Consider the following 20,400-nt stretch of genomic DNA (forward strand, 5'->3'; position numbering starts at 1 on the left):
AGATTGGCCAATCTTTTTCATACCTAGGCAAGTTATACGATTATGAATGCAAAGACTCCAAAGCAAAAAGCGAGTTAAAGTCAAAAGTCATTCAGCTGTTGGAAAAGACCTCAAAGTTGGATGTAGGCCTCAAGCAAAATCTACAAATTTTAAGAAGATCTGTTTTCTCCCAGCTGAATTTTGAACTTCGCAGCTACAGCTTTTTGTTGACCTGAGTAGCAGAAACCTGGATAATCTAATCGTTGAAGCTGTTCGAAATTGGCTAGAAATGCCAATTAGCGGCTGTCAGCAAAGATTGGAGGCCATTACATTATATCAAAAAAAGATGCCACAGAAAGAGCGAGATTAAGACTGCGCAACTATTTCAAAAGTAGTCAGAACAAAGAGATGTAATGCTTATACAAAGAATCGACAATCGATTACATCAAAATTGACAACATCCTCTCAAAATCAGGTTCCCTAAAATTATCGCTTAAACAATTAGAGAGGAAGAAAAAATTGAATCACGTTTTAACCATGTCATTTTGCTGGAAAGTCATGGCACAATTATTTTCAAAATAAAAACCGTCATCAAAACTAACAACACCTCTTGTTGATCAAAGACTATAGAGAATCCTGCTGGAGTCTTCTTCAATTTGCTAGAAAATATTTAGTCCAGCAACTGTAAACAAACGCCAATTTGTTTAGATAGGGCAAAACGCCAAGCCCTTTATGCCCTCTCTGATAGGCGAGGATCTGTATGCATTCGAATCCAGTCACTACAACAACAGAACCAGGCGATTCTACCCATTGAGCCATCACGCAGCCCATCATTGTTGCTATTCATCATTCATTTTTTTAATTTTTTTCAAATTATTATTTTTATTACTGCTGTTGGAAATATCATAAACAATGTATTATATATATATATATATATATATATATATGTGTGTATATATATATATATATATATATATATAAACAACATCAACAGTTAACGAACCATTATGACATTCTATTATTTTAGATACTTCGGAAGGTAAATACGACGTATAACAAATATTTGTAACATAATCATTATGCAGGCACGTACATAACATATCAAGTAGGATAACCTAATTATCTTTTATAACATAACAATCTTATCTTTTATGGGCGGGTCTAGCCTCCTTTAACGGGTTCGGGGCAAAAGCCAGAGGTACCTGGTAATACTTGGTGATCCTATATTTATTGTTTGCTTAATTTTGTGTCAATTTTCTTTTTTGAAAGAGTGTTTCCTGGCTGGGAAAGGTGTTTTAACGTGTTAAAAATAATTAATAAATAAGCTGTATATGTTGGCTGAAGTTTTTAAAAAATTACAGATCTGTCGTCTGCCAGATTTTGCTGTTTTAAAGAATAATAAAAATAAAACAGAAAAATAGGCATAATGGTTGTGGACTGTGTACATAAGTAACTGTAACGAATAACGTACGTGATGCAATTATATGTGCAATCTAATTGTAGTAACATGTAGTCACATAATACTACTACTACTACTACTGCTACTACTACTACTACTACTACTATTACTATTACTACTACTACTACTAATAATAATAATAATAATAATAATATTAATAACTGCTATAACAATCATCAAACAATTTCCTGATAAAATTTAATAATGTTAATAAACTAAAATGTAAAGCTGTTAAACGCTAACAGAAAAAATATAATAGTAATAATTATAACAGCAATAATAATAATTATTATTATAATAATTATAATATTGAGAATGATGATGACGATGACGACGACGATGGTGATAGTTTTTTTTATTTTGATGCATGGCGTGGGATTGTTATTATTGACACAGATTTAAGCGCCAATAAACGAATCTCATATCCCTGATTTTCCAACTTTTACTATTATTGTTGTTGTTATTATTATTAATGTTATCATTACCGTCATCATCATTACCACCATCGTCATCATCATCATCATTCTTGTCATCATTATTTTTCATATTGTTTTTGCTAGCGATATCAATACATCTGCTTCTTCATATTTTCATGGTGTTAGTTTTTGTTATACAATCTCTCTCTCCTCTCTCACTTTCCTCTCTCTCTCTCTCTTTTCCTTTTTTTTTCTTTCTCTTTTCTTGTTTCTCCATCAATGTGGTATTTAAAAATAAATGCATATATGTATTATAATGATGAGTTCCTAGAAGAACATGCCTTTAAAGAACGTTACAAATGATACCCCCGCTTCGTTACGCACCTGGCTGGCTCAGTGACTGTGGCCCTCTGTACACAGTTCATGTGAAGCTGGTCCTCAGTTTTATTATTTGCTTAATTATTAAGATATTCACGCGAGTCAAAATGTAAAATCGCATTCAAGTGCAAATATTATTAAAAATATTTTTTAATGGAATTTAAACGTCAAATATGTGTGTATGTGTGTGCGTTCATATGTGCGTGTGTGTGTGAGTGTGTGTGTGCGTGTCTGTGCAATGTGAACGTAACATAAACTGAACACGTGTTTGAAAATTGGTAAAATAATTAAATAATAAATAAGTTTATTTTAGGGTCTAATTTGAATCCTAACCTTAATTTCAACTTCAATTTTGACCCACGTCACAACTTAAATGTATTTCTATGATATGGACTTGTGTACTATTGAACATTTATGTGTATGTGTATGTATGTTCGTATCTAAGTGAATGTATGTGTCCGTATGTAAATGACACTGGCTGTTTAGTAGCAAATTTCCATCTACATTAGCATTAAAATCAAATGGCAAACGTATCAAGAGCACATACAGGCATACCGGTACATACATAAACATACTTAAACATACATACAAATACATGCACATAAAAACATACATAGACATTACATACAAATACATGCAAATAGATACATACATAGACATTACATACAAATACATGCACACAAAAACATACATAGACATTACATACAAATACATGCAAAAAAACATACATAGACATTACATACAAATACATGCACACAAAAACATACATAGACATTACATACAAATACATGCAAATAGATACATACATAGACATTACATACAAATACATGCACACTAAAACATACATAGACATTACATACAAATACATGCACATCATATTCGTTTGTACCAAACTTTGAAACGGAAATTGAATGTGCAAATTTTGTACGATGTAGGTATGAAAGTTCAATGCGGTTTCAAACTGCGGTAACTGCATAACACTCCGCGGATTTGCAGATGTTGCTTGCGCAGATGCAGTTTCAAATATTTCTCTTTAAAACCGCCGGAACAACTGAATTTGTAAAATTAATGAAATTTTTCTGAATAAACTTTTTCTTATCTATTTTATTTCATCTAAAAATGATTTGAATGGAAAAGAATTAGCATTGGACCATCTAATTGGACTTCCTTATTCATATCTTAAGAAATTTTAAATAGCTAGATAGACGTTAACGCCAAGCACTGACTGCCTGCATTGTGTCATGGATGGAACATGCATGTATTAATCCGACCATACATGTTTCCATTATATACGTATGTTTTAATGTATATTTATTTCCACGTGTATACTTATAGGTAATGGCATTTATTTACAGAAATCAATTAGGAGATATTAATTAAATTTGTATGAGATTCAATTTAATTTATGGGGTTATAGATAGGGGTGCAATAACGTAACATTGTTTTGTGATGAGTTTGAGAATAGGGTATGCAAGCTTATGAAGCCGTAGTCATAAATTATAACAATATTAAATGATGCACAAATCCGTTTTTGACTCCGACTGGATTTATATTTGCAAATCCGGTTAAATGAGGCTCCAGCCTGACTAAAAACTCAAATTATTTCATGTATGAATAACCTATCTCAAAGTGTCACTTTTTTCAATTTAAAACCCGAAAATAATATCGCTTTCTACGGTTGTCATTATAAAATCAGGATCGCATGGCGAATGCGGATAGGAAGTGTTTGCGGATAGGATGCAGACGGAACAAACATGTGTATGTGACGCTCCCACTCACGCCGATTTTGGTGTAAACTTTCTCACGCCCGTTTTTTCAAATATTCACACACAAATAAGTTCTAGTTTATGCCGGTTTGGCCATATTTTTTTTTACATTCTAACAAGTTCATTTGAATTGCTAATTTTTAACAATTTTAAATTTTTTCAGAAAAAATCTCTCTTTCTTTCTTTCATTCTTAGTTTTATTCATTCACCAATTAATTCATTAATTAACCGATAAATTATTTAATTAAAAATTAATTGTTTTAACAATTGGACGGAGGCCAGTTGCACCTGAAAACAGTTGAACGTGTCATTTGAATGGATGGGTTAATTAAAATGCTTGCATATCGACTTTGTAAAATCTATTTACATTACTATATCAACACAAACACACACACATACACACGCACACACAAACTTTTACTACGTTATATTATCAATATCACCAATTTTTTCATAGCAGTTTGCATTACTCAACTGCAGCAATCAACATGTCAATCGATTTAGACTTATGAAAAAAGCTATTTATCTAATATATATATATATATATATATATATATATATATATATATATATATATATATATATATCTGTGTGTGTGTGTGAAATTTTTTATTACGCCATATCAAACATTATTTAACATAATATATATATATATATATATATATAGATATATATATATATATATATATATATATACGTCAATATATACGTCACATAAATACGTCATTTTAAATGATGATTGAATTATATTACAGCTGAGTTTAAAAGGATGTATGGATGAATGGATGGATGGGTGGATGGATGGATGGATGGATGGATGGATGGATGGATGGATGGATGGATGGATGGATGGATGGATGGATGGGTGGATGGATGGATGGATGGATGGATGGATGGATGGATGGATGGATGGATGGATGGATGGATGGATGGATGGATGGATGGATGGATGGATGGATGGATGGATGGATGGATGGATGGATGGATGGATGGATGGATGGATGGATGGATGGATGGATGGATGGATGGATGGATGGATGGATGGATGGATGGATGGATGGATGGATGGATGGATGGATGAATCAATGAATAGTTGGTTGGTTGGATGAATGGATGGATAGATAGATGGATAAAGGATGAATGAATAAATGAATGCATTGGTTTAGCAGATAAAATATTTGATAAACTGATGAATTACAAAGGAAAAATACTTCTTAATGATTTTGTTTCTGAGATATTTATAGATGCAACCATTTACTGTATCACAAAACTTAGCACTTAGACCACCAGGAACATATTTATGTATGGTAATAGGCAAGATATCTTGAACCACCACGAACATAGGCAAGATCTAGAAGCAGGCCAGACATTTATTCGCAAGTAATTGACAAATGAAACAAAAGGAATTGAAAATAAGTGAAAAATAAAATCTTTGTTGTTGTCAAACGTCTTCCAAAACATAAACATTCAATTCACTATGTAAATAAACATCGAGCATAAAAAGAAATTTAGAAAAAATGAAAAACACTTCTTGGTTGAAAATAATTTATAAAATCTGGAAAATGGACGTATGAGGCAAACAAACAAAAGATTAATCTAGCATCGCCTCGTTCATGAGAAAACAATAGTTTATTGTTAAATAACTCTAGCTGGTTGTTGTTGTATGCACGCACATAGAATTGAAAACAGAAGCTATGAGCTTTTGAACTATAATGTCATTTGAAAGAATGCCTCGTAAATTATTTTCACGCTAACCTTCAATAGACAAGCTGTAACCATTTCGTTTGGGGACATTTAAAAAAATGTATTACTTCAAAAAGTATTAGTTAAAAACTAGTGTAAACTTTTTATTTAATAGCAAATAAGCAAGCAAACAAACAAACGAACGAACAAACGAGCAAACAAACAAACAAAAATTCTCAAAACATGTCAAGATTTACTGGGAGTCTGTATGCATTCACACTTTCATCCCTATCCATTGTTTTCTCCGTGACTTCCGCTTACTACCGGATGTTGAGAAATGAAGAGATGAACAATAAGGATGAAGAGAATGGTGGTGGTGATGCTGGTGCAATTGATGGGCAAGTGAAGAGCAATTATAATGGGTTGTATCTGCAGGTTGGTGCGTCTTTTAACTGCTTCTTCTATGTGTAAAAATTAAAAAGTATAAATAATTTTGTTGTCGTTATTATTTGTTGTCGTAAGAGTATTTGTATAGTGTTTTTTAAATAATTTTTTGCAAAAGCCATGTCTCATGTTTTAAATTTTTTATAATTTAGTCTATTTTTAGATTTAGAATCTTTTATTGTTAAGTTTTATTTGCAGAAAGGCATTTTAAATTAAAAGTAAATATAGGAATATGACCAGTCAAACAATGTTATGAATTAAATGAAATTCACAGCAACTGATAATGAACGATACCATGCGATTGAAGACATACAACGCCGGAACCAATGAATTGTATCAAACACCGAATTGATCATGTTAAGAGATAAAAAAAATAATTCAACAATTAATTACCAGATAACAAGCAATAAACTACTCAATTAATTAATCACTTAATTAAAATTACTTCTTAACCAAACAAACTAACTAATACAGGTGTTTCAGATCTACCTGTATGGTCTCTCCCTGGTACTTCTCATCTACATTTACATCTTCCTATTCTACCATAGACGTAAGGAGCGCCGATCTGAAATAGCCAAAACTGACCACGTATATTACTACGGCGACGACGACGACGACGACGATAACGCTAATAATGCCGGGAGAAGTGACGATGAAGAAGAGGATGGTGATGGTGAAGATGACGACGGGGAGGGTCTGGGAGATGTGAGTGAAGAGAAAAATGAAAACGGAAACAGGATTCACGGTAGGGAGCACGGAGGAATGGAGGGGGAGAATCTGAAAGATTACCAAGAGCATGCCATAAAAATAGGTTAAGTCGATATTTCTGATCTGAAAATAAATAAATAAAAATGTAAACACATACACACTTACATACATACATTCACACGCACAAACACACGCATAAACACACGCGATTATTTATGAATATTTATGAAATTTGTTAATTCATCATTCGTATGTTCAACACATAAAACTGCTGCTGAGGTTTCATTCTCATGCTTTTTCTTGAATATAATATAACAACCACACAACAGTAACTCTAGCAACTGTAGCACAGTTAATAGCAATAATAATGAACTTTGAATTAAAACTTCATTAATAGCACGAAAAAAATGACAAAATTCTACACTCAATAAATGTAGCAACAAGTCAATCTCGAGCCAAACAGTGACACATATTTCAAAACAAAATATACCCACCGCACACAACTACGATAGCAATAACGAGAAACAAACAAAACAAATGCCAACAACAACAACAACAAATGAAAAAAACAACAACAACAGCAACACCACTACCGAAAATACTAACAACCACACCACATTCATTACCAACAACACAGAGGAATACGACATACTGAACACGACATCAGTCTCAACTGATACAGACACCACAAACGACATCTTTCACTTTATAGACAATGACGCACGCGACGATTCGCCACAGCCGGCCAAGCGATCGCCAAAATCGCCACGTCGACACAATAAGTTGAAGGAGAAAATTGACGAGGAGGGCGAGAAGGAAGAGGAAGATGATAAGAGGCAAAAACGAGTGAAGAGTGTCAGGAGTGAAAGGAAGTTGAAGAAGAGTAAAGATCCGGTGACTTTGAGAATCGGTGACGTCAACTTCCATCTCAGGATCGGAGTTCTAAGTAATTTGTTTCATTTTATCCCTTAGTTTTTTTAAATGTTAGTTAAAACTGTAACAATAATCTTTTTGTATGATTAATTATTATTTTCCGTAACGTTTATGTTCAGATTGAAACCACTTTGTTAGATTTAGACATTTACTAGAAATAATAATGAGTATAGTAGTTATTTTTCTTCATATCACATTATTTTAGAACCTGAACTAATAAAAACAACATTAACAGTTTTTGGTACCGGATATACGTGTAACAATGGTTTTCAGCTGGCTCAATATTACATATCCGGATTATCATCAAACAGTTGTTACAACATCTGTGACGTCATCATCACTTGCCTCCAAATCGTCTTCATTTTCCTGCAAGCTTTTTTCTTGTACAAGTTCCATAAAGTGACCGCTGTTTTGAAACTATTAAAATCAACTTTTTAAATAAATATTTTAAAAATTCTAGCTGATATATTGATTTGAAATTTGTATTTCAAAGATGGTGGTTCGAACGCAGAAGGTCTGGTTCAGCATAGCTTTCATGCACTTGCTGGCCACCAACGTCGTTGCCTGCATCATCGATTTCGTCAACGAAGTCTTCGTCGGCATGCCGACAAAAGAATATCGAAGTGAAGCTGGAGGGATGTTTCTAGGTTGGCTGGTTGATGGCATCTGTTGCTAAATATGTAGTTGGATGATACTAATAAAAAATGTTCTCTATTAATGTTTAGAAATGTTATTTAATTGTATAACTGTTAGAATGGCAGTAGATAGAAGGTTTATTTTAATTTTTGTTAACATTCCAGAAAATAAATGGACAGATGTTTCATTGAACAACACAAACTTTTGCCCTTCTCAACCATACTATCTCTGGCACAAAGTCTTTCCTTACTTGTATCCATGTTCTATTCAATATAGTTTGCTGTCTGCAGCCATCTTGTATGTAATATTCAGACGTCTGATCAACTACTCGAATGCTCTGAAGGCTATAGGCAAGTCTTCCAGTGCATCTGTCGTTAAATCATTAAATCAACAGCAGCGTTCGACCATGATGTCTAATTGCGACAAGTCTCATAAAGGCATTTTTCTTGGAGTCATCGTCGTAGCCAGCACCTTGATTGCTCTACTGTGTTACTACGTCTTTGGTGCGAGGGACAAGAAAGTTTATTTCTTCACCAGCAGCGTACAAGATGAAGTTATCGGCGTCGCAACGTTAATCTCCTTCAGTACTGATCACGTTTTGATGATCATCTGCATCGTTGGAACTTTGGTTGCAGCTATAAGGTTGAATAAACTGGGAGACATTAAAACGATGTTCATAAGTGGCTTCTTTCCGTCTGACATCCGAATTGAAAAAGTTCTCTTGCTTGTCTCGTTCCCAGGAGTGCTGGTCTTGCAAGGTTTCTACATTCTGGCAACTTCCATCGAACTCTTACATTCATTCAGTAGAACAAATCCAACCAAGGAAGGCGATGAGTATTTTCCCAAAAATATTACAACTACAGCCATAGCTGAAACTTCAACTTCCAGTTTTGGAACGACTACCAAAAAGATGTTTTTTTCAAATTTTTTCCAAACTTTTAATTCTTCACAGCAGTTGATTGCCATCTTCACTATCGGAACTGCGGTGGTGGTTCTTTTCCATGCCCTTCTACAGACAAGATTTTTGTTAGAAGGCATGGATAAAAAAACGGTGACCTTGAAACAGAGGAGGTCAAAGCCCGGAAGAGCCATCGTAACTTTTTTGTGGTTTTGTAACCTGGCCTTGATGCTTTGTTCGATTTGTGAACCAAGGAGGTTTGAAACTAATGTCGTGCCTTCTCTCGTTTACACCGGTTAGTCTTAGTCACTTGAACAATTTTTTTTCTTTCAATTTTTCATACTTTTTCAAATTAACACGTTTTTGAAGGCACGCTCAGCTGTTTTTAAGAGTTGTAAAATTGTCAAGACTTCATATATCTATCGTATTATATAATCATTACAAAAGCTGCGTATTAAATTTTCATGCTCGTATTATTTAACAACAGGACCGGCTTGGATATTCATCCGATCAATAGCCTATCCTTCATTCGTGTTTTTCCGATTCGTATCCATTTCCTGTCTCTATACCATCTGGAAGGCAACATATTTTAGTAGGGAAACGTTATAATTTCTAGAAAAATATTCGTTTCGATTGGTATATAGCACACGTTTGTACATAAGCGCGCGTTTTGTTAAAATGCTTCTTGAAATGGGTTTTAGAAATTTTGTCATTCTCTTATTGTCTTCGTCAAGATTGTTTATTGCTAGAAATAATTTTAACCTATTTTATTTTTTAACTTTGTTATAAAATGGCAGTAGAAAACGCGTAGTCGAGTCAATTTGATTCTAATCATTGTACGATCATTGCTTCATCTTTTAACATTATAACGTTTGTTTCAACTCAACTAGGTAGCTTAATTATTTTTCTTTTGTTTGATTACGTATGATTAAATATCGACCAGTTGTTATGATCGAAGTTATAGGCAAGCTTGCTTGCTTGCTTCGTTCATTATTACGATTGATTATGCTGTGCGCCATGATAACATGTGTTCTTAGTACACACAGCAACTCACTTACTCATACATACACACCAATCGATACACACACACAAACTCAGCTGACTGCACACTAAAACATAATTATAAACTTTTGAATTTATATTTCGAAACATGTTTGTAATTTAGTATGCATATCAACATCGCAAATTATGTTCATATTTAAATTAAATATGCCTAAAACATGCATTCACAAACAGACAGACATACACTAACACATACATGTGTCAAGTAAACATATCGAAACGTAGGTACCTAACAATAAATGTTGAAACATTGTTTGCATTTCTAATTTCTTCCACGCATTCAGCAGTTGCAGATTATTTGCTTGGCCTATTACTATCCCTGGTTTTACTATGCGAAAGTATGAAAGCACGCAAAATTAATCATCAAAGAATGTACAGATGATATACCTGAGGTCTAAGCGTACTAGAATACTACTGCTTACAAATTTATTAATACCAACTAATTTACTACATGATAAAATATCCGTTGTTGATCATCAAATCGTAAAACACTTATGCATGCAACGATGTCCCATGCAGAGTTGAACTTTCAAAAAACAAAGCAAAGGTGACCCTTGAATTGTTCATGTCGTGAACTACTTCTGAGATAAACCTGCATTTTAATTAGACCTGAATTAAAGCAATACTAAAGTATTGTAAGTATCTTTGGGTCATACAATCATTCTGTGCACGCATAAAAAACAATATTTAATTTCTGACAATTTCATTCAAGACATTCAAGCTTAATCGGATGGTGCCGTATTGTAAAACTGCGGAATATTCATATGCACATTTGTCACTTAATATATTACAAGCTCCATTTATAAATCAAGCTTTCAATGAATAAATTAAAAACAAGCTTTTTGTCAAACGTTTATTTATTTTTCATTCGTTTATTTCCAATATTGTAACGAGGAGATGGAGTTGTAAATAAAACAACTTATAACAAAAGGTAACCATCAATTATTTAGAAAATTTATAAATTAGAACGAATTCTTGCGACAATTTTGAAGCCAGAAATCACTCAATAATAATAATAATTAATTAAATAATTAATCATAGTCCAAGAATGTATGAATTTGAATCTGATACAAACTTAAAGCCAGAGTTCACATCATCATCATCATCTGCTTAGACTAGACATCATCATTATCGTTATGAACATCATCAACAAATTCTTTTCAACAACTAGAACACATTGAACTTAAATTTCGGATAAGTAGCAGTTAATCAAAGTTTTCAAACCAGCCAATAAAATCTTTCAATAAGCATCCAATAAACCTCTTGAAAAACAAATCTTCTTATGAAACAACCAAAAGCTCTCAAATAAAGCCAATCAAGACGATGTGACCAAAATGATGACCAATCAAAACGTCCATTACAAAAACAACATCCAATGAAAACGTGTATGAATGATGTCTGTCTGAATAAAGATGCCCGACGCCCTCTTGCATCACTTCTTCCTGCCTCCTCTTTCCTTCAGTTGCAGATGCACGACAGTACTGGCGCTGAAATTGTAGTAGGCCAGTGTATTGGAGTCCTTCATGAACATGCCCTGGTAGGAGGTAAACATCGTGTGGACGTTCAATTGGTCATCAAAAGTTTAACTTGTTATATTGTTAATTCATATTTAAAGTGTGAAGATGACTTAAAATGGTTGAACATTTGTCAATGGTAAAAGAATGATCGAGGAGTGACAAATGATGTATAGAAAAGAAAACTGCCAAAATGTTAAAAAGAGGAATTAATTAATTCACATGAATCGTAATGGAGCTAAATGAAACAAGTGCAGCAAGTACAAATTAAAATAATTACATAATTAAAACAATCAAATAAATACAAATACTTGAATAAAACCAAATTACTAACATCCATCTGCAGCTTCTGCTTGCCTGCTGGCATGCCAACTTCTTCCATGATCTTCGCCTTTATCACGGACACCTGACAGCATTCAAACAAAACATTCAAAAGACAGCAAAGGACAATGTTGCTTAACGAATCACAAAAATAATTTTGCAATAAATGAACAAATAGTTTACTTATATAAACATTTATAGCAAATTACATACATGTATTATACTACCACTGTAACACATTTCCATCACCACAAATCATTACAATGACCAATAAGAAACCATAAAAATAGCAGATTCGAAAAGGCAAAACAAAATTTAAAATAAACAATAAATAAATGTTACAACAAATCATTAAGGAATGTACAAGCAGACCAACAAACAAATATACAAACAGAGAAATAGAGATAGGAAAAAAAACATACAGTATCAGTGAGAGGGAGTGTAACTGTGAAGGACTGTCCATTCAACTTCCACTCTGATCTGTCAATCAATGGCATCTGAACTGTGAACTCAACTGGACCCTGTTGTAGAGATGAAAGAGAAATTCTAATAATTCCGCTAAATGCAAATCAGTGTGTTTAACGTGATCTAAATAACGTTAAAAAAAATTAAAAAAATAATAACCAATAACAGAAACAGAGGACAAAAAGGAGTTAGAAGGAGAAGTTAGACTAACATTATTCTTGGCCAGGAATTCCTGTTCAGACATCAGTTGATCTTCAGTCTTTGACTTTTTAGCCGCTGGTTCGTCTGCCTCGAGATCATCGCCAGTTGGATGTTTTGGTTTTTGCTGCTGCAACTGTTGCTGCTGCTGTTGTAACGGTTGCATGAGTTGGTTAGCCAGGGCTGGCAGAAGGTTGCCAGGCTGGAGGAATGGAGGGTGAGCCATTGGCATTACTCCTGTTCATGTTTTAGTGAAGGTGGTTGTAGTGGTGGTGGTCGCGAGGAAATATAATGAAGTTGATGAAGTCAATCTTAGTGAAGAGTATAAGTCGTTGGCTGGATTAAATATTTTTTCAAATCAAATCACATCATCATCATCATCATAACTTATCATCATCATCATCTTAATCATCATCATAACATCATCATCATCATCAACCAACCGGCAGCGACGGCATTCTGAGCAGCTTGCCCCATAAGCATCATGCCAGCCATGAGACCGAGGGCAGGTCTGATCCCGGGCATCTGGGGCACGATTGGAGGTCGGATCATCGACTGAGTGGGCAGCATCATTGGCGGACGTGGTTGTTGCGGTGGTTGCTGTTGTGGTGGTTGTTGCTGTTGTGGAGGCTGTTGTGGTGGCTGTTGTTGTTGTTGTTGAGGAGGCATAACGGGAGCGGCCGTCGTTGTTGCTGGCCTCATCAACGATTGTTGCTGCTGTTGAATTTGCTGTTGAATTTGTTGCTGTTGTTGAATTTGCTGCTGAATTTGTTGTTGTTGCAGCTGATATTGTTGCTGTGGTTTTGGCATGGCTGGTCCGATTTTTTCCTTATCATCGTCAGAACTGCAATGAGTTATTTGCGAGAAAAATTATAATAATTGTAATCATTGGAAAAAAAATAAAATTAGGCAACTGGATTGAAACATTAACAACAATAACAACAACAAAAACAACAACAACAATAATGATAATAATAATAACAACAACAACAGAGTTCAAAAGAGCAGCTACAAGAACAACAATGATAACATAAACATCGGAAAAAATGCTAACACAAGTCCTTTGTTCTTATGTATGACAGCAATCTGATCTTCGATGGTGATGTTCTCTCTGGCCTTCTGTGTGACCTTCTCCATGGATGTGCTGTGGCCATCCCAGATCACTTTGGCTTTCTCTTTCTTCTCCTCTTCACCAATCTGTTGTCGTATTTGGTTGGAAAAAATGTTTTATGGATTTTTAACATAAAAAAAACCACTATCTTAATTTATCGATCTGTGTTGCATCAACTGAATCATTTAATCAAAAGAAGAAAGCATCAATCACTCAAATCAGTCGATCAACCGGCTAACTTTCTTTCCGATTTGAGTTTCCTCAGCTCCCGATCCAAAGATATCAGTTCTCCTTTCCGCCAGCTGTCTCAAGTTGCTGCCGATGCTCGATCCAGGAGCATACACTTCTTCCTGTTCCCTCCTCTCCTGGATCATCTTCTCCGTCTGCTCCTTCCATTTTGGGTCCAGTAAACCTTAAATTATTACCAATAGGTGTTCATTATCCCTCCAGAGATACATCACCATCAACGTCATTAATACCAAAGCTTTTGTGCATTTTTGTAAGATTGAAATTAAGAATAATAAAAATTTATTTCTATAAGTTCAGTCATAAACTTATAAAATGAGCAGTTAAAAAAGTTTAAACACAAAAACCAAAAAATAAAAGAAGAAGACGGAAAATGTAGAAAGAAGAACTGACCAATCCTCATATGTTCCTGGATCTTGTCGGCCAGGATCCTCTCGCCGGTGATCGGGGATATCAGGTACTTGTCTGCCTGCAAGCTCGGGTCTGCTGGCTTTGGTGCTAGAGTCGAAAAAATTATTTTTATTATTATAAACAACTTCTTTGAAATAAAATTACTTTAGAGAATAATATTATAGTCGTGAAAAATACATCATCACATAAAAACAATTTTTAAAATAGTAAAAAATACAAATTCCATAAAACCTTTAGGGTCATAATCTTTCCTGATGATGATCTTGTCCTGACTGAAGGCCGGGTAGTGGGTCTGGGTGGCCATGGGTGGAGGGGGAGGTTGATTGAAGTTTGGTGGTGGAGGAGGACCTTTGAGAGATGGTGGAAGCGGTGGTGGTTGTGAGATGGGTGGCATCGTTGGGGATGGTGGATGTTGGGGCATCTGACGATTGGACTGCTGTTGTTGCTTGTCCTCCTCGTCATCTGAATCTTCCTCCATGTCCTGGTGGTTGTTTGTTAGTGTGAGCCAATGAGTTTCATTTTTGATAAAAGTTCTTGCTTACCATTGAAATATTTCATGTAAAACACACACGATTGAATCACAACGCAAGTAAACATTAGCCAAACTGGGATCGATATACCCCAAATTTTGCTAAAGAAATGCCATCTAACCAACCTGAACACTAGTGTCAGCTCCTCTAATTAGTGAAGCATCATTTTCATGACTCCCTCTCACTTCACTGCCCTCTTTTGTGCCTCCATTCATATCAACTGTCTCCTGCTGTTGTTGCTGTTTGGATGCTGGAGCAGTTTCTCCATCTTCGTCACCCTCGTGGTCCTCTTCGACTTCACCAGTGTAGTCGCGATCTTCATCGCCATCTTCATTAACACCCACTTCCTCTTCATCTTCCCACATCTTTTAATAAAATTTACATTTATGTTACAAATTAACACAATAACAATACAAAATGTCTGTCCAATCAAACCATTCATTGATATGTACACTCATTAGTTTACCAACCAACAAACCAACAATCAATATATCCTACGATACAAACATCAAGTGCAGTGAAAGTAACAATGGGAAATAAAAAAAAACCTACCCCATCATGTTTTTCATATCTCTCCTGAGCAATAATCCTGGCCCCAACCTCATCGGGATTCGTGGGTGGTGGAAGGTTGCCAGTTTCGTGCGGCTGGTAGTCAACTGTCTCAACGACGACGAAGTCGTGCCAGTCAATTTGAGCATAGGCAACTGTTTTTAACGTTACATGTTTGAGAGATAAGCGTCATACTTTCCCAAATTAAATAGTGTCACAGTGTTGTTCTGCTACCACTAACAAACAATTCACTATTTAAGATATGGCATAATTGAATTATCGTTTAAATTAGGAAACCAGTCAATAGAAAGACACAAAACAGTCAAAAAATTGCCAATGCATTAATTACCATAGCAATTGATTCATTTCAACACATCAGTTCTAATCTTCAGATTATAACACCAACAGAACAAAAACATTAACAAAACAACTACTCATCATAATTCAATGCCACTGAGACACAACAACAACCCATGTAAAACTACTTTGAATACAACAACGACGACAGCAGCAACAACAACAACAAATACAACAGCAGCAACAACAACAACAACTTACTTCTTTCTTTCTCCCTTTCATCCTCCTCTCTTTTCTTCTCTCGCTCCTGAAATTTCATCCACTCGACTCTGTAGTTCACTTGTTGCAATATCTAAATAGCGGAAAACATGATGATGAAGTTTTGTTGGAATTATCGGCAAGTATGATTATTTGTAGAAATAATAAGAATACTTTTTTAAATAATATATTAATAAACTGAATGCATCTGAATTATATGAATTGAAATTAATGAAAAATAAATTCACATGGAAGGAAGGAATCATTGAGAAAATTTCAACAAAGTAAATGATTAAATGACAAACATATTTAGGGTTCTCAGTCTCTTTCTTTAGTTTCATGACCAAATCTTTTGGTGGCAGAAGAACCTGTACAATTTATTTTTTTACAAAATCATTAACTTTTTTCCAACTACTACTTATATTATATTTAACTTTAACGACAAAAATATGAAATAGGTAAGAAAAACATGAAATCATAAAAAACAGAAACATGAGAAACCTTAGTGTATTGTTCGACAAGTTTTGTGAAGTAATTGAAGAGACTGTGCTGGGGTCTGAGGAAGTCGAATTGGAAGTTTCGCTGCTCCCTGTTCATCAGGTTCGTTAGAAACTGTCGGCCGTTGCGAGCAACGAACTGTGCTGTCAATCTGACCACATCCCTGAAAATGATATTCAGCAAAGATTAAATTTCAGCTGAAGAATAAAAATAAAACACTTTCAATTTAGAACTTTTTTGAAAAAATGTAACAAATATTTAGAGGAAAAATAGCAGAAGATATTTCATCAAGATTTAACAATTATAAGAAGACATACAAATCAAAGGCTGATATGGTGGGAGCTTCAGCTATAAACTCAAACTCGGGTGGAGGTTCTTTAGGGATAATCGTCTCAATTATCTTCTGCTGAGTTTCAGATATTGGCTTCTGTGGCATAAATCCTAAGCCACTTTTAATGTTGGATGCTGCTGGCTCCTGGCCTGTTTTAAAATAAATAATTTCATTCATTTGGCTTTTATTAACAGAGTAAACAAAGTATTCATAACATAGGCGTAAGGTAGTCAGGAATTTTGTTTCAGAAGAGAGGTTCAATACACATTATTTTATTTTTTCAATGTTCAACTCTGATAAATGCATAAATATAGCGACAAAAAATAAAAGTGGATTAATACTATCAAAATATAAATGTAAATATACCAAAATCTATTATTTTTTATCATAAAAATTAAATTATAAATAACATGCAACTTATAATTTTATAATAAATATAATTTTAAAATAAATTATAATCATGATAAAATTTATAAAAAAAAAATTTTTCAAACTGAATATATCTAACATCTAGATTAAAATTATTGTGAACATTTAATAAAACTAATCTACTCAGCATAACTTTGGATGTTGTGTTTCTAAAATTTATATTTCATTTCCTAATTTGGTTCTTTAAAATGTTTAAGGCTCTGTAGACTAGAGAATGTTTTTTTAGTGCGGCAGTTTTACGCTGGTAAAGTTTTCAAAATTTGAAGTAGAGAGTTACAAACTTTAATCATACAAATCTTCGGCGCATTAAAACGGATTAAGAAGATGAATTTTTGGAAACAAAACTAGCTTTCTATAGCTTTTGTATGCCTGAAGGCTCTTTCAACCCTTTACACAATTCTATTCTGTCAACAATTTTGCAATACCTTCGAGGTTAAATAAACGAACAAGACTTTCTCAAAAATTAAACTAGCTTCCATTGCAAAAATAAAGTCAAACTTCATCTACCCCACCCTGAGTCATATTTTCTAAATAACAAATAGCAAATATAAAACAGATCAAATGTTGAAATAATTATTTTGGGGAGGTTTGAACCCCGGAAACTCCCCCTGGCCATGATTCTTAACATAATATTAAAAAACAGTCCCAATCAATCAAAAATATGTTCATGTTATTAAATGCACAAACAAAATTTAAATTGGAAATTCCATTATAATAGTTAATGACATCATCATCTATAACATTATTCCATCTTGTTAAATATCCATCACTAATTATAATGATCATGATCATTGATAGGGTCGGTGGGTGAGTTAGCTTAGTGGGTAGAAGTGCCATGTTTTGAGTTATTATGGTGCACTCACCTGGTTCAAAGACTACCACACGACATCATGTGTGTATTTTTCATAATGTAATGCTTGCATGTGTACACAAAATATGTAAATACATTCCTACATCTTGTGGTGTGAATGGTACAACCTTAATTGCAAAAGTTTTATTTTACTTACAGAATATGTAAAGAGTAAAGAGCATGTCAGAACTGCATGATATAAAATACAGAACGCTAAAAAGATTAAGCTAAAAATTAAAAAATGTCTTACCTTTTCCTTCCATGACTTCCTTGACCTTGTGCTTGTAATAACTGTGGTAAGGATCATTGGTGTTTAAGAAATTGAACTTGGTGTTATTCAGCTCATTTTGTCGAATCCTAGCCTCAAACTCAGGTCCATTCCTGGCCACAAAAAGTGCCGTTTTATCAACAATGTCTGAAAGCAAAATTAATAATTAATAACAAAATATTAATAAATCATTAAATAATATAAAATAAATCAAACAAATAATAAACAAATAATTCTGATTTTGCAGTATTCATTTAAACTATATAATTAATAATTTAATTAGATTTAACATTTAATTAAAATTGAATATCTATAACTTTTTTACACTAACTTCGAACTTCAGGTGGTGGATAAATAATTCCAACCGTTGGTTTCAGGATGGGCGCTGTTTGGGATTCGTCAACTTTTTCTTCAACAGTAACCGGTTCCACCGGAGCCATCTTGACTCTCAAAAATTTTCAACTGACAGATTAATTTTATGTAACGTAAATTCAACTACGATACGATAAGTTCGCTCGCAGAGTAATCATGCATAACATCGCTATCAAAGCATTAAATAAACAACTCGAACATAGATAATACAACACATCGTTAATTTAAATTTGCTTTTATAACTTTTTTTTATTATTCTTTCAAAATCAGGATTTGACCATGGATCTGACAGACGCAGAAACTGTTACAGCATGCAATGCAGTAGTACAAAATTAAACAAATAAGTAAATAAATAAACGGAGTAAGAAAAATGTTTAAAAATGAATAATAAAATAAAATAGAATAAATAATAATAATAAAATAAATAAAAGAAAATAAAATTAATTGACAATAAAATGAAGCAATGGCATAAAAACCCAAATTAATTGATTAGATGATGACTTCAGTGAGTTAGTGAGGTGATCGATAAAAAAAAACTAGTGTGAATGATGAAGTTTTATTGAGTGTTAATATGTTTGAGGTGTCTTTGTGTGATGAAAGTTTTTTCCTGGTATGTAGATTGGGTGGCTACTTGATAGTTATGTTGTGTCTTGTAGTTTTTTGGTGGTAGTAGAGGATGGATGACGTGGTTGTTATTTTCTACTTTTTTGAACAGCCTTGAATCGTGTGTGTTGAATATCTGAGTGACGGTAGGATATGATGCAGGTAGATAGTTGAAGCGGGTTAGTTTTTTGATGAGAGATTGTAGTTGCTGAAGTTGTTGTTGTGTAGCAAAACCAGACCAGGAGGGAGCTGCATATTTGATGAATTATTGATGCGTGAGATTATGAATGATTCAGTGATGTTGAAAAATGTAATGCCTCTGAGACCATGTTTGCGGAGTGTTTTGAGTGCGTGAAATGTTTGACAGACTTTTGTGATGATGTGATTGATATGAGGTGCAATATTAAGTGTGGAGGTGAATGTGATGCCTAATATTTTTAATTGACTTGTACGAGTGATTGATTGATGGGTGTTCTGGAGGTAATGTTATTTTTTTACGGCTATTGTGAATGATGAGTTGGAATGATTGATCGTTTTGACCATGTAGTTAATGAGTTGAGTTCTGATTGGATGGTGTTTGAGCTAGATGATGGGATGATAAAGTAGGTGTCATCAGCGTATTTGATGATGTGCTTAGAGCTATGAAAAATTTTGAGAGTAGAAGCATTGATGATAAAGGTAGATGGTTCAAGGACAGAACCTTGAACTACGCTAGAATTAATAGGTAGAGTAGATGAAAGAGTAAAGCTAAAGAAAGTAGAATAACTCTCATTAAAGCAAATTTGTT

At 33.9% G+C, this 20,400-nt stretch overlaps 2 protein-coding genes across 2 annotated transcripts; one reads left to right on the forward strand and one right to left on the reverse strand.

Moving 5' to 3' along the window:
• Positions 1–5,924: 5,924 nt before the first annotated feature.
• HELRODRAFT_165252 (hypothetical protein) lies at positions 5,925–9,600 on the forward strand (the record flags this gene model as incomplete). Its single annotated transcript, XM_009031098.1, has 6 exons — positions 5,925–6,116; positions 6,600–6,936; positions 7,471–7,779; positions 8,002–8,165; positions 8,260–8,413; positions 8,567–9,600. The coding sequence occupies 6 exons, from the start codon at positions 5,925–5,927 to the stop codon at positions 9,598–9,600; spliced, it is 2,190 nt and encodes a 729-aa protein (XP_009029346.1).
• Positions 9,601–11,198: 1,598 nt separating this feature from the next.
• Positions 11,199–19,124, reverse strand: HELRODRAFT_108278 (hypothetical protein). Its single transcript, XM_009031099.1, has 17 exons — positions 18,970–19,124; positions 18,621–18,785; positions 17,078–17,240; positions 16,764–16,923; positions 16,568–16,630; positions 16,266–16,356; positions 15,711–15,862; positions 15,284–15,523; positions 14,860–15,109; positions 14,611–14,715; positions 14,211–14,383; positions 13,915–14,057; positions 13,304–13,704; positions 12,874–13,097; positions 12,620–12,718; positions 12,211–12,282; positions 11,199–11,896 (listed from the first exon to the last, which is right to left on the reverse strand). The coding sequence occupies exons 1-17, from the start codon at positions 19,076–19,078 to the stop codon at positions 11,795–11,797; spliced, it is 2,712 nt and encodes a 903-aa protein (XP_009029347.1). The 5' UTR covers positions 19,079–19,124; the 3' UTR covers positions 11,199–11,794.
• Positions 19,125–20,400: the final 1,276 nt, after the last annotated feature.

Source organism: Helobdella robusta, assembly GCF_000326865.2.
Source record: "Helobdella robusta unplaced genomic scaffold HELROscaffold_7, whole genome shotgun sequence".
NCBI lineage: Eukaryota > Metazoa > Annelida > Clitellata > Rhynchobdellida > Glossiphoniidae > Helobdella > Helobdella robusta.

Excerpts from the sequence above, each read along its gene's own strand:
- HELRODRAFT_108278 (XM_009031099.1), bottom strand. The coding sequence starts at position 19,078 with ATGGCTCCGGTGGAACCGGTTACTGTTGAAGAAAAAGTTGACGAATCC. Across the intron at positions 16,631-16,763 it reads TTGTCGAACAATACACTAAG|GTTCTTCTGCCACCAAAAGA; the intron begins GTTTCTCATGTT and ends TAAATTGTACAG. Across the intron at positions 15,863-16,265 it reads TGAAAGGGAGAAAGAAAGAA|TTGCCTATGCTCAAATTGAC; the intron begins GTAAGTTGTTGT and ends CGTTAAAAACAG.